This window comes from Polyodon spathula, chromosome 5 (genome assembly GCF_017654505.1).
Source record: "Polyodon spathula isolate WHYD16114869_AA chromosome 5, ASM1765450v1, whole genome shotgun sequence".
NCBI classification, from domain to species: Eukaryota; Metazoa; Chordata; class Actinopteri; order Acipenseriformes; family Polyodontidae; genus Polyodon; species Polyodon spathula.
This window is the reverse complement of record NC_054538.1, coordinates 56185634-56200086: the sequence shown is the minus strand read 5'-3', so window position 1 is coordinate 56200086 and position 14453 is coordinate 56185634. Positions and strand designations below refer to the sequence as shown.

The 14453-nt window shown below is 35.6% G+C and overlaps 1 protein-coding gene across 2 annotated transcripts in view; it reads right to left on the bottom strand.

Annotated features, from left to right (window-relative positions):
- LOC121316070 (egl nine homolog 1-like) overlaps positions 1-12740 on the bottom strand; it is a 54628-nt gene extending 41888 nt beyond the window's left edge. Inside the window, exon 1 of one of the 2 annotated variants that reach the window (XM_041250811.1) lies at positions 11654-12740. In XM_041250811.1, the coding sequence (XP_041106745.1) occupies positions 11654-12424 (771 nt within the window). In that variant the 5' untranslated portion in view covers positions 12425-12740. The remainder of the gene's footprint in view (positions 1-11653) is intronic. The other variant, XM_041250810.1, reaches the window with a different exon arrangement.
- Between the last annotated feature and the right edge of the window lie 1713 nt (positions 12741-14453).

The following is a 14453-nucleotide window of genomic DNA, read 5'->3' as shown; positions in this document are numbered from 1 at the left end:
CTGTCTCACAGGCTGCCACTGATTCCTGAACACCTAATTTTGTTGTTGACAAGAGTTTGTGCAGGATACAGCTGGAAGTTGCAACTTTGGGAAGAAACTAATGCTACACCTCAGCCTGTTTCATCAGTATCTGCCTTTCAAATGCCCACTACCTATATTTGCCCAAGCATGGTGTTGAATGCTTCCTCAGCAGCTGTCAGCCGTCTGGACAGGTAGGGTTTCTAAGCCAGGGTAGTGTACGAAGCATCACCTGATCCCATAGAAACCATTTTACTTTCGTTTTAGATTAAAAACTACTTTTGTTTTTAAAGTTTTATATGTGCTTATACCTGTTTACACACTAGTTTCTTTTGAAATGTTTATTATAGTTTTTCATTTTTTGAAGTAGTGCTTTATATGTGGCAAGTTAGAAAATAAACCCTTTTATGTTTCATTGTTCATTTAAAATACAGCGTTTCAGCTGTGCAGATGATTGATACGATGATCCTGAATAAAACTCACGTTGTATCCGATAGTTTGTCTTTCATTTTAAAATGTACTGGCGGTTGTAGGTATGAGTATAACCGCGGTAGTTCTAGAGTTGAAGTAGTCCATAAGTGTACAGTGTGTGTGTGTTGTAGGTGGGGGGGGGGTCTATGTTTTGAACAGCCCTTCTGCTGGAGATTACGTGATATAAAGTCAGAAAAACAGGATCTTGACTGCTGAAACCTTGCGAGCCACAAGCACGATTCCTGCTCCAGTTCACATGGGTTTTTACAGCTATTTTTACCATGAGAAAGCGATTGACCCTGCCCTTAATGTCGCACTATCAAAAGGACGTCCTTTTGCTGTTTCACGTGCATGCAAACCAAGCCACTGTGTATTTAAAAAAAAAAAAACCCATAATATTAACATCTCATTTCACTGATATTAATGCTGAATACTGCAAACACATCTTTTCTTCTAAATAAACTGATATTAATCATTCAACAACTGTGCTTAAACATTGTCTGTGTTTAAAACTGATGTATACAAATATACTAGCATCTCTGTATAGACTTTCTTTAATGCCACTATCTGAGTACCTGACGATAAGGAAACACTATTATAGAAATTTTACTAGGTAGGACATCACTTACTGTAATTCATTAGATTTTATTGAAGTACTGTATTAATATTATTTTAATTTAATATCTGATATTCCACAATATTTAGCCTAGAAATGGTTATATTTATTTATTTTTTGTTATTGTTCTAATGTTACACTAACAATTCATAATTAATATACCAAGGGTCTTAATCAGAATTGTGCACGATAGATATACATTTCTCTTATGCAAACTCAGTAATTTTCTGAGTTAAAGGATTTGCAAACACATCATATAAAAAGCATTTTTTTTACATTTATATGCATTTTAAAACTACACTTTCTAAACAAATAAAATCACTGCTGTTATATTTTAAATCAAATGTTTCTTTCTCTACTTTCTGAACACTTTTGACACAGTATTCTCAAAGCTATACACTAATATTCTTTAGCATTATTTTTTCTGAAGGGGAGAAAAACATTATTTGCAATTCTAACACACATTCTATGTTATTAAGCAAAGTAAAAAATATTTAGGTAAACACTACAGTGTGGTCTGCAAGCTCCATTTTCTAAATCTAAACTATGGTTGTAACAATTATTGGCAGATATTATTTCTACTATCAATTACATTGGGAATGGACAAACTATAAAAAAGTAAGAAATTGATTTTAAAGGAGGAGCATTTTGGTCTTTGAAGTCTGCAATACGGATGGGAAATAAATAATGCAAGAAGAAAAATACATTATGCTGGACAAGCTTGTACAGGCAGGGCATTGAACACTGGGTCCTTTCTGTCATTTATCTTCCATCATCTGAAAATGTTGTGCGTAAATCACATGCGTAATAATACTCTTCATGGAAGGACGGAGGTTTTGAAGTAGTTTGTGCTATGATATGTAGATATGTTGCTATTACTCTTGTCTCATCTTCTGCATTTGTATGAAAGTATATTTCTTGTTATCTTCTTTTGATGTCCTTGTAGTCCTGGAGGGTTTTATGAAATAACGCTATGCTTGGTTACAGCTAGCACGGGCTACAGCCTTACTCACGAGCTCTTGCTACAGTTAACAACTCTACTTCAATATCACTGGTTGCTATAACTTTTAGCACAACTTACTGAATCAAAATTATTTAGGATTGCAAAAAATCAGTGCATCACTTTTAAACTTGATGTGCAAGGCACAATATGCAGGACTCAAAATTAACAGCAACCTGTGCGGCAATTGCCTTGGGTGCTTGTGACAGGGTAGCATCACGGCCAAGCTGTTACCGGCAGGAAAGAGACCCAGAGACAGAAAGCTGCAGTTTAAGCGCTGGTGTGCATGTTTAGTAACAAAACAAACACAAAAACATGAACAAAATAAAACTGGCACAAGGGCCAAAATAAAATGTTCAAACAAAAGACTCCATTGTAGGCTGGGCATTAGCCTTCGCTACAGATAAGAAACAATACAAAAATCACAACACAAAACACTCACCCCCAAAACTCCTCTCCCCAACAAAGGACTTCAGATTTCTACCATCCGTAAAAATGCCATCTCAGAAAAGACAGTCAAAATCCTTGCACAACAAATGTGCAAAACTTGATAATTTTTTCAGATCAACAGTTTAGAAATGTTTACAATACTTACAAGTGGTTCTTTCAGGTTTACATTTTGTTTTTTTACTGTAACTAACTTGAATATGGTTAAATTGCTGTTATCCCCTTATTTAAATATCCTTATGTTTACCACAACGAAACCATGACTTATTCAGCAGTGTACTACAGTGTTTATCATCATTATTTGTTCATCTTATTATAAAGATTTTTAGTTTTTGTTTTTTCAGTTGATCCATAAATGCAATACAGCTCCTCGGCATTTTGTATGATAGACGCAGGAATGAGATTTCTGAGTTTCGTTTATGTTAAACGGAGTAGAATAATATCTGCTATTATAAAAAAAATATATATTATTATTTAGGACAAATACACTCAGGACCAGTAAGAATTTAAAAGTTAGGTTAACATGTAGATTTACAAAATGAATAATTCATATAAAACACATCAGTATTAAAATTAATAAAATATGAAAATTGCTAACTGTTAAAAGGATAATAAGTCAATTGGTTCAGCTCTCCTGTTAGCATTAAGCTTGCTTTGCAATAGTGTATTAGTGTTTGCCATCTAATTGTTTGCATAAAGTTAATGAATGGTCTTGCATTCCATAAGCTTTTTCGACAAACTAGGAACTGAAGCGAGTTGAAAAAAATGTGAATAACGTTCAAGCTGAATTATCTAGCTTAATTATTGATACACAATGTACTTCTTCACCACTTCCTAACTCCAACATTATACTATTAAAATTGAACAAAAGAAGAGCATTTTTCAATAAATAAATAGTATTAAGTTATTGTGTTGTTTCTTTCTGTGGCTAATAATTTATATATGTATGAATCCCAAGCAAAATTACACAACATCCTACACTTTGGCCTTGACTTAAGTTTAGTGGCCTTGGTGCCACATATCTGCATACTGAAGACAGGTCCAACATTGAGGTTGCCTAGCAGCATACAAAAAACTCGACATGGTCGCTGTCTGAACCCTGTGTCAACAGCCTTTAGATGCAACTCTTCATTTGGGATTCAAGTTTTTTGAGGTTAATGTACATGAATTAGCTGATGCTTTTCTTTTATGCTTTGTCAAGGGATGAGGCAATTTTCTTACTTTAGACTACAAAAATGTAGGGGTTAATATGGATATTGGCCTGCATTGCTGAAAAAAAAGGACCAATGCCGAATGCAAAGTTTTATGTAGGGTGAGAGATAGGGTGACCAAATTTTCAAAGCTGAAAACTGGGACACATTGTTAAATAATTGGCAAGACTAACTAAATCATTTAAACATAGGCTATTGTAATGGTTACTTAAATAACCATCCTCTCACTCTTAGTACACCCACCCCTCGTTATATTGCCCCTAACTATACTGCGGATTCCGATATCGCGGTCCTGGAGCTGGCTCCCCATTTTTACTGTCTAACTGTGTATGCCTTAGCTGCAATATACATAGGCAGTTACAATTACTGTTCGCTTTATTTCATACTGCACATCACAAACAACAATATACAAAACAATTAAAAACAAAGCATTAATATCGTACTGTTATCATATACACACGTATTGCACAACAACACAAATCAAATTAAATATATATTTGCTGAAGCGGTTTTTATTTTAGCCAACGAGGTGTTCACGTGTGGCAGCAATGCACTAGCAGAAGTCATAAGACAGTGACGTCAACTCCCTAGCAACAAGCCTCCTATGCTGTGAATGGATTCCTTCATGAAATTAACTGGACTCAAGTTGATGAGAAGCAATTACCCTCTGCTGTACGTATTAAAATGGTGTGCTGCTTTTTATACGAAAAATGAGAAAAAGCAGGTTGCGTAGAGGATTTATATTGGACCCTGACTGCCCTGATAAAACGAGGTAGCGGTTGTACAGTATTTGTTATTAGCCCATTTGTTTTTCTATGGGTCTCTCGTCATATCGCATCTCTCGATACATAGCAGATTTATATTGGACCCCAACACTGTGATATATCAAGTGAGTGGTGTATTACTTTTTTTTTCTTCTTTCAAGCAGCTAGCTAATTTCAGCAAACTCCTGGATGTATAATTTGTGGCCAATTAGCTTAAATAACCATATTGCATTATTCATATTGCATACTTTTATACTGAGTTCAACAATAATAATAATAATAATAATAATAATAATAATAATAATAATAATAATAATAATTAAATACATTTACATTTTTACATTTCTTTCTTTTTTACTCACTGCATCAGGCTATATGGCGTTGTTGATGTGGTTTAACTTGGTGGATTCATATGCTTGCAACCTCTCGCTGCTCTGTCTGGGCTAAATCCCAGCAGAACCGAACAGCTACAAAATGACTGTATTACATAAAATTGTAGATTCATATTGAACAAACTAAATGAAAACGCATGGCACACTGAGGAATAAGCACGTATATCTGTATTAAACACTATATAAAAAAGAATGTTCTTGATTACCCTAGTACCTTTTTAAAATTACTATTTTATTTAATTTAGTTTTCCCTGCAGGTGCCATAAACTACAAGTGGTTGTTAACCTTATTTTGAAAAAAAAAGGTACTTAAGAGTGTGTCGTGCTACAAGAAGTGGCTGAAAACCAGGACTTACTGAAGACTGAGCAAAATGTTGGGACGCTGGGACTTTGATGGAAAACTGGTCACCCCAGTGAAAGATAAAATTACTTATTTTTACATTTACAACTATAGACACAATCTACTAACGGGAAACCAAAAAAATAAATAAAATAAATAAAAATAAATTGGTGGATAGGTTTCAAACAGACGCTATTAAAACGTGTTAATTTATTCCAGCATAATTTAACACAGGTTTATAACATCTTGTGCTAATAGCATTTCATCATAAACAGAACCATAATCATGTAATGGTTTTGATGGATCATACCAGTCAGTTTCAACATGCTCTACACCTGCTCCACACAATTTAAAACGACTGAATGTTTGTTGAGTGAACTTTGACCCTATTCTGAAACAGGAACTGTAAATGCTATGCAGGACCCTTTCTGGCAGTAACACTGTGCCAGCAGTGGCTAATGACTATTTGGAGTACCAGAGGTGTTCAGTTAACTGCTCTGCTACATCTCCTTTGTGTCGGTGCAATTATATTTCCTTCCTTGACGTGCCGCACAAGGAAACAGTTTCCTCTCACATGGCTTAGAGTAAAGAGAAAGGTGACAAAGGCTAATGTAGGTTCAGGAAGAAGGCTTCTGTGCTATGACAATTATCAATCAGTATGCAGCCCCACAAAACCTAAAGCAGCAACAGCTTGCTACATATTTATTTATGCTGATAGCTAATAATACATCAGAAAATGGTCAAGGCTCACATCCTCCTCAGACAGATTTTGCACATCGGTCTAAAGGCAGGACAGACTGTGCTCTCCTTGTCGGCCTGACAACGACAGTTGAGTCATTACCAGTAGCTGGCCGTGTTAGTCTGTGGGACAGTATCTACGCTTAATTCCTTTCCAGTATCTTTACAATATGCCCCCCCAGCCCACCCTACATCTCCAGATGCATCGTCAAAACAGAAGACTTACTGTACTTTGTTCATGTGTGTAAAACACCATTATAGTTTCTCAGCAAAGACCACCATGTTTAAAAGTTACTGTGATGATCCGCAAAATGTTTTAATTTAATTTTGTTTTGATTTGGCACACACTAAAACAGGTAGTATGTTTCTAACAAATTCAGTCGTGGTTGCATTCTTGTTTTGTGTGGCCTGCTTTGGAATTCTATTTATTCTGGATTTAAATATTAGTAATGAAGAGTGTTTTACGATCTCTTAAGAGCTATCAAACCTGGACTGAAATATTCAACCTCAAAACTTTATAAAAACAACAACACTCAAGAAACATTTAACTTTTTTTTTTTTTTTTTTTTTATTTACATTTTTACTACTCTGCAACTATCAAAACACAAAACGCTGTGTATTATCCAATAATTATTTAAAGTAAGTTAAACCTCAAGCACAGTAATGGGGAGTGTCAGATTTTGCTTATTGCTGGTGTTTCTTTGTACCTATGTGAGTGATAAAGTCATGACACCCACCATGTTTCACAGTGAAGTCTATCCAGCAGTATTCACAGTAGACGTGAGATTGAGACACTAGACGTCTTTTAATGAATGACCATTCTGTGGTAAATCCCTCTCTACTTCTGACAAGCCAAAAATCAATCTTTTAGATGGAGGAGAGTGACATTTTTTGTTTGATTTCTGATACCTATTTTAATTACTGATAAGTAAGGCTGGGATTTTGTCGTGTAAATTTGTACTAAAAATCACGGAGCAGTCACTGTAAATTTGATCAAAATCACGGAGAAAGGCGGAAATAGTGTTAATTCACTGGGATAAAAATTCAACTTTTTTTTTTTTTTAAATACAATATACAGTACCTACATAAACATAAAACCAGTCTGACTATAGAAGTATTGGTAAGCTTCACTACAACTATAAACAAAAATGTTCATTTTACATAACATTTGGTGGGGTTTCTACAGGAAATATTATTATTATTAATACATAGGCCTATGCATCATAAAACAATCAAAAGCTACTTAGTGGTGAAAAGATACCTAGTGTAAATTTGATTTTACAAAAAAAAAAAAAGTCCCAGTACAGCTCATCCACACTCACTATGAACAAATCTGTACAGAAGATCTGACCGGACAAATCAACATTCATACTAGGCCAGCAACCGAATTACAGAGTAATTCCTTTATTGAAATATTAATGTTGGTACTGTATGCCCAATTTACAAATAATAAATTAATAATATATATATATATATATTATATGTATATATTATATATATATATCTATATATATATATATATATATATATATATATATATATATTATGTGTATGTGTGTGTTCAAGTTAGATTTTAAGGTTATACCACTAATCCAATTATATTATCAACCCGCGACTGTGTTTTTGAAGTAGCTCAATTCCGCTGGAAAACCGCGGACCTGGCTACACTAACTACCGAAGAGTCCCTCGCCGTATGATCGTGTCTTTTTGCTAACTGCACATGGGCAGAGCGGAAGATCAGGGGAGGCAGTGTTGTAGTGTTTTAATGAATGGGCTGATCTTTAGCGCTGTGTTGCTTTTGTATTTTTTAAATGCACATTCAGTTAAAAGGGTATTTTAAAATAAATAAATAAATAAATACGGACGACCTCTAATTTTCTCCAAGAGACCTTCTCCCTGTCAAGTTACACACACACACCCCTTACATCAGGGCTTCTGCTTTTCTGTGTTTTCGTCTGACTTTGCTTCCGTTTTACAAATTAATTTCACTATTAACACATTTCTCAGTTTTAACTCAGAAACCAAAAACATTAAACAGTGCTCGGAGTCATTTTAAAAGGAAAGTAGTTAAACACGACGAAAACACAGAAAACCAGACGCCCTCAATATATATTATTCAGTGATAACTAGCAGCAATCTGAAGCCTATTCAGATTACATTTTGAAATGAAAACAGATTTTGAAGCGTTTTGATAGTTAAGATTAAATCATAGTAGCTATTTTAGAGGTATGAAACTAACAGCTTCATAAAGGTAGGTTTATGGTGAATCTCTCGACTTACGCTGGCACTAGCATACGAGGAAGCAGTATCGGTTATGACACCTGTCATCTCGCAATACATTTTTGTATGCATAAAACAATTACAGCGAGCGTTGGGAATCTCATTTCCATGTTTTTTTTTTTTTTTTTTCCCCCAGAACTGGTAAACGTCGCATTTCATTTCACTGACAATTTCGTAGTAAGCATGATATTCACGCTGTGCTACATACACAGTCGTCTTGAAACAGTAGAATGGCCTCAAACACTTCTCAGCTATGCCGAGATACTTTTTTTGATTTGGGTCAGAGACCCGATAGGCACTGAAAAATGATAGCAAAGTGACATTTGCTCAGCTGTTTCTGAAAGACCCCTAAACTGGTTACTAAGCAACCCGGCTCAGTGCTTTTAGCATGCCAGTTAAAATGCCACAATAAAAAAAAAAAATGTCAGTGAAAGAGTATTATTTATGAACCATTAATTCATTAAATAAAACTGAATAGGGAAACAAACACATGGTATTGAAATAATATTTCATAACTGTTCAGGGAGTACCCATCGTTTATTTACTTAATAAAAACCATAGTATTATATCCCTTGGAGGTAGCGCAGTATCAATAATAATACAACTGACTATCCCAAATTGGGGAGAAAACTGGTGTAAAAATCATTTGAAACGACAAAAAACCACAAACTTTTGTTCAGGTCTATTTCACTTCCAGTAGATATCTGATTTTCATAACCTCAAAAATGTGGTGTTTGCATTATTCATGTACAGCATTAACTTACAGGAACTGATCAGTGATGTAGTTATTACTACAGCAAAAGTGCATCACTACAAACACAGCATACAATTCCACCCATCCATCAAACACATTTGGTCCTGTATTAAGGGGCATTTTATAAAGAACATAAGAAAAGTTACAAAAGGAGAGGAGGCCATTCAGCCCATCTTGCTCGTTTGGTTGTTAGTAGCTTATTGATCCCAGAATCTCAAGCAGCTTCTTGAAGGATCCCAGGGTGTCAGCTCAACAACATTACTGGGGAGTTGTAATGTTGCAATTCTCTGTGCAAAAAAGTGCCTCCTATTTTCTGTTCTGAATGCCCCCTTATCTAATCTCCATTTGTGTCCTTGTTTCTTTTTTCAGGTCAAAAAAGTCCCTTGGGTTGATATTGTCAATACCTTTAAGAATTTTGAATGCTTGAATCAGATCGCTGCGTAGTCTTCTTTGTTCAAGACTGAACAGATAGTTATTTTAGCCTGTCTGCATATGACATGCCTTTTAAACCTGGGATAATTGTGGTTGCTCTTCTTTGCACTCTTTCTAGAGCAGCAATATCCTTTTTGTAGCGAGGTGACCAGAACTACACACAGTAGCCTAGACGAGGTCATACAAATGTATTTGAAAGTTTTAATATTACTTCCCTTCATTTAAATTCAACACTTCGCTATATATCCAGGCATTTTGTTGTTCTTTTTTTATAGCTTCCCCACATTGTCTAGATGAAGACATTTCTGAGTCAACATAGACTCCTAGGTATTTTTCATAGATTCCTTCTTCAATTTCAGTACCTCCCATATGATATTTATAATGTACATTTGTACTGCCTGCGTGCAGTACCTTATACTTTTCTCTATTAAATGTAATTTGCCATGTGTCTGCCCAGTTCTGAATGCTGTCCATATCATTTTGAATGACCTTTGCTGCTGCAAGGGTGTTTGCCACTCCACCTATTTTTGTGCCATCTGCAAATTTAACAAGTTTGCTTACTATATCAGAATCTAAGAAAATTGTTAAATTTGCAGATGACACAAAAATAGGAGGAGTGGCAAACACCATTGCAGCAGCAAAGGTCATTCAAAATGATCTCGACAGCATTCAGTACTGGACAGACAAATTTAACAGAGAAAAAAGTGTTCTATTTGTATGTAACTGACCACCAAAAACAAAGTAATTCATGATCCATGATTGAATAAATAACAATACAGAAAAAAAAAAAGTGAAATAAAAGGGGAAGCACTGTATGCTCAGAAGTACTTCAGGTTTAACAAACATGCATTATTTCAGTTCAGCGCTTTATGAACTCAATATGGAAGGCACCTTTGAATATAAAGTCAAAATGTCCAAATTATCACACACTGTGCGATTCATTAATGTACCACATTTAAACCAGCCACACAACATACCGTTACAATTCTGCCCGCAATTTCCTTTCCCATGGTGGCAAGCCTTTCTTTACACAGAAACAGTGTACAAGCACAAACCATCAGAAAGCTGCTTTTCAAGTGCAGAAGTTACAACATTCACTAAATATTAAGAACGCAACTAATTTATGAAACAATAGCCTTGAGAAGAAACTGCAACGAAACTGCGTGTGCACATTGTAGCTGCTGGTTAGAGAAATCCTGTCAGCTATATAGACCCCTCACTGATGGGTTCTGCAAACATAGAAACCATTTCACCACAAAAAGCTGCAGCAAATCTTTTAGAGCCCCGTATAACCACGCAGTGGTTTGAAGCTACTAAAACATAGTTTCATTACAACAACATAGCCTCACCAACAAATTGCATACTGTATATGCAGCAGGCAATTCAAAATTATAATTATTTATAAATGCAAGGCAAAATATGCATGATTTTAATTAATGTATACATGCTGTACTTGTTTTGGTTTGCATACAACTTCCAGCAGCAATTGTTTTTAGCACTACATCTGAATGTTTGTAATCTGCAATGTTGACCATGTTAATTTTACTTTGGCAAGGTTTAAACCCAGCTTCTTTTTCAATCAGCATTTGCTGGTTTTATGTAAAGTCAACAGTTTATCAACAAAAACAAGTCAGCTTTTCAAGTTGGGCTTAAAGTACAGTAAACACATTTTTCTTTAACATTTGGCAAACACATCAAAAATGTGTGTGGACTTTTCAGAAAAAAAGAACATATTGCTCCTACCAGTAGTTTGGTTTATGAACCTCAGACGTGTGTTCTTATATTTACTATCACTGTGTTTGAATCTTATTTGGTCTGTACATCCCAAGAGCTGCAACTGCAGGAATGGGAACATTTTCTTAAAAAAAACAAAAACAAAAAAAAAAAAAAAACTACCATATTTAACACGTATAGTCGTCGTCCTGCCCAGCATCTTCGTAATTAAAGATGAGCCAATAAAAATAAAATGTACATTCGTTGATGACAAACCCAATCCCTTTAATAAGGTCAGCTGTTTTCAATTCTAGTTTTAATGTGTGTCATGTAGTTATATTTGGCTAAGTATTCGTATTACAGCATGGTGTGACCAGGGACTTGTAATTCAAACACAGTTAAAATTGTTTTTATGCAAACATGAATGGCTCGTAATAATTGCCATGGGGTATTTATTCTTTAGGCAAGCTGTACTTACTTTTGTCCTTCCATTTATTTTGTAGTTTCCCATTTTGCCATTACAATGTCTCACAAGATCATCCACGCGGCTCATTAAAAACCCAATCTTCTCACACCCTGGCTCCTTTCCTTCAATCCACGTTATTTTGTCACCTCTTATGTCTTTGGAAGAGTCACTTTTCTGACTGACCAGCTGTCCTACAGTGAATCTGCCAGTCTCATATAGGGATTTAACTTCCTCTAAAATACTAAGTCCCCTATCTTCTCCTAAAAAGTTATCAACTACACAGATACCGTGTTTGTTCATACACGGAACTATGTATTCCATGGCAAGTTTCTGGGGATGGGTTTTCGACTGTCCGTTTGGTTTAATGTTGTTATTAATCCCATCTCTGGGTTGTTTGATGTTAGATATACTACCAGACTCATTTGATTGGGCAGAATATCTCATTCTTTCTCCGTCTGCCAGCAAATTGAAAGGCCCAGGTTCGTCAGCGCTTTTAGGCTCGGGTTCAGCGGGCTTCTGCGGCTCTCCCGCTTTCCCGGCTCTACACGGCTGGTGTTGTTCGGGGTGTGCAGGCTGTAGTGCGTGCTGTACTACAGGCTGTGACAGGCTCTGCCCTTTTTCGGCCTCCTTGCAAACCACCTTATGCTTCTTCCAGTCTTGTTTCTGGTGCTCCTTGCTGCAGTAGAAAGAGTTTCTGCAGCGGCCGCACTTGAGAAGGTTCTCCATCTTCCCGCATAGTTCACAACACTGATCTCGGTTCAGTTCACTGGCTTCGCAGGCCATGGTGGCGGAATCAGAGCGGTGCCTGTCCCTTTAAATACCCAGTTTTCGATGCGCTGCCACTGTATAATTTTAGAAGTGACCCACCAGCCCACCACAAGCAAAAAATAAAACCAGACTTCACCGCTTCACAGCCGCGTACTTTCATCACACACGACCGACTGCCCTATAGTTTTGTATATTAAAGATACAAATCCGGCAACGATTTTTCCAACTGGCTTTTGAACTTCAAAACGTCACTTGTGCCCAAGTGTAACTCTTACTGACACGCATTAGCGTCAACATACCCAGTCCCTGAGCAGGGTTGCCAACTATTTTTTTTACAAAACCCTGCCCACTTCTTCCTGAAAACCCTCCCACAACGGTTTGTGACATCACGGTCACCACTCAGGTTCCCAATTTGCAATTGTAACTTTTTTCTTATGTGCTTAATTACCTGGGATCATAGGAATCCGTTTGCTGCGGAGCAACGCGGAAAAAAGAAAAAAGAAAAACAAGAACATGGATTTTATATGCTGTCGGAGATTTTTTAGTTTTACACCTGCAAAAAAACATGCGAGGCTTTTTTGTTTTGTTTCGTTTTTTGATAACCAAATCAATACACTTATCATATCATCAACACACTCAATTTTGCTTTATATTTAGTAAACATTTGTCCAATAAAACTGGACGAGGCACAGTGTCAGTGTCACATTCATGATGAAACACAGCTGCAGTTTACTTCACTATCCATTGCGTTTTTGCTCCCAGATCTGTTTAAAAATGCCGAAAACGATAATGAATAAATACATAAATTAATAAATAAATAAACAGCCCTAAATATCTGGTAAATGAGTTTGGCAATAGGTGACAAAGACTCGAGATAAATTAATATAAATACTATTTTAGGGGGTTAGTACACTGACGTATTTGTAATGTTAAAGTAAAATGGTACGTTTGTTTATATTATTGATTGATGGCACTCTGTAACCCTTCGAATTTGAAAGCGTACCAATAAATACTTTCTGTAAAAAACTAACGAACTAACTTTTCGAAAAGATCAACTAAGTGATCAACACATTAACTAAGATTTTAATCAAACTTATATCACGTCCCAATTTTAGTTTAATAACTTATAATATTTGTATGTGTTCGGTTGCTAACTCTTATTAAATTGAGAGTGTATTTTCTCTTATACTTTTTGCATGACAGACCTGACTCGTTTCACACAGGCCTGACACTGCAAAGAATGTGACAGAGAAAAAACTCAACTTGATTAGAGGTAGCCACTGAACATTTATACACATACATGTGACTAAACTGAATTATTTATACAAAGTGAATGATTATTGCAAATTAACTATGACTACTTACCTGTGTATTTAGCTACAGGTAAGGCAGAAATAATAATTTGGACAAACAAATAACCAAAAACCAGTACGTTAAATGGAGACAGTTGTGTCATTCAGTTCCAGGGTTAGAAAATGTACACTAGCTCTGCACATTGGATTTCAGAACTATCAGTAGTTAAGAATAATATTTAAATGACAAGGGACCTGATTCAAAAACACATTTGTAACTTCACAAAACATTTTGGGAACTTTTTACAAAAGCCTTCATTTTCCCTACCACTGTCTATGTAATAAAAACGTACCTGACAATAAATGGCCTGGTCCCATGAAGAGGATAATAATATGAATAAACTTTGTTTGTCAAATCATTTGTCATAGAATTCTATGAACACCAACCTTATCTCATTTATTTTCTTCAAGTTTGAAAGACAGAGCTGTAAACTATATAATACTATCTAAATATTAAAATCTAGTTAGTCAGATATAGAAGCTGCAGGCTGAAAGCTGATACAGTGCTCATTTGTACTGAGTAAGTCCTGTACTGGTAAAATTACACCCACTGGTGGGGTGAAATAACTTTTCAATCTGTTAGTGGATAGTGTTTGCTCTCACTATAAGTGAAACAATGTTGCCTATCAACCCCAAAATACATTTTAAAATCATTCCTTGAGATTGTATACTTGCTAAAGACTTGGATTTTA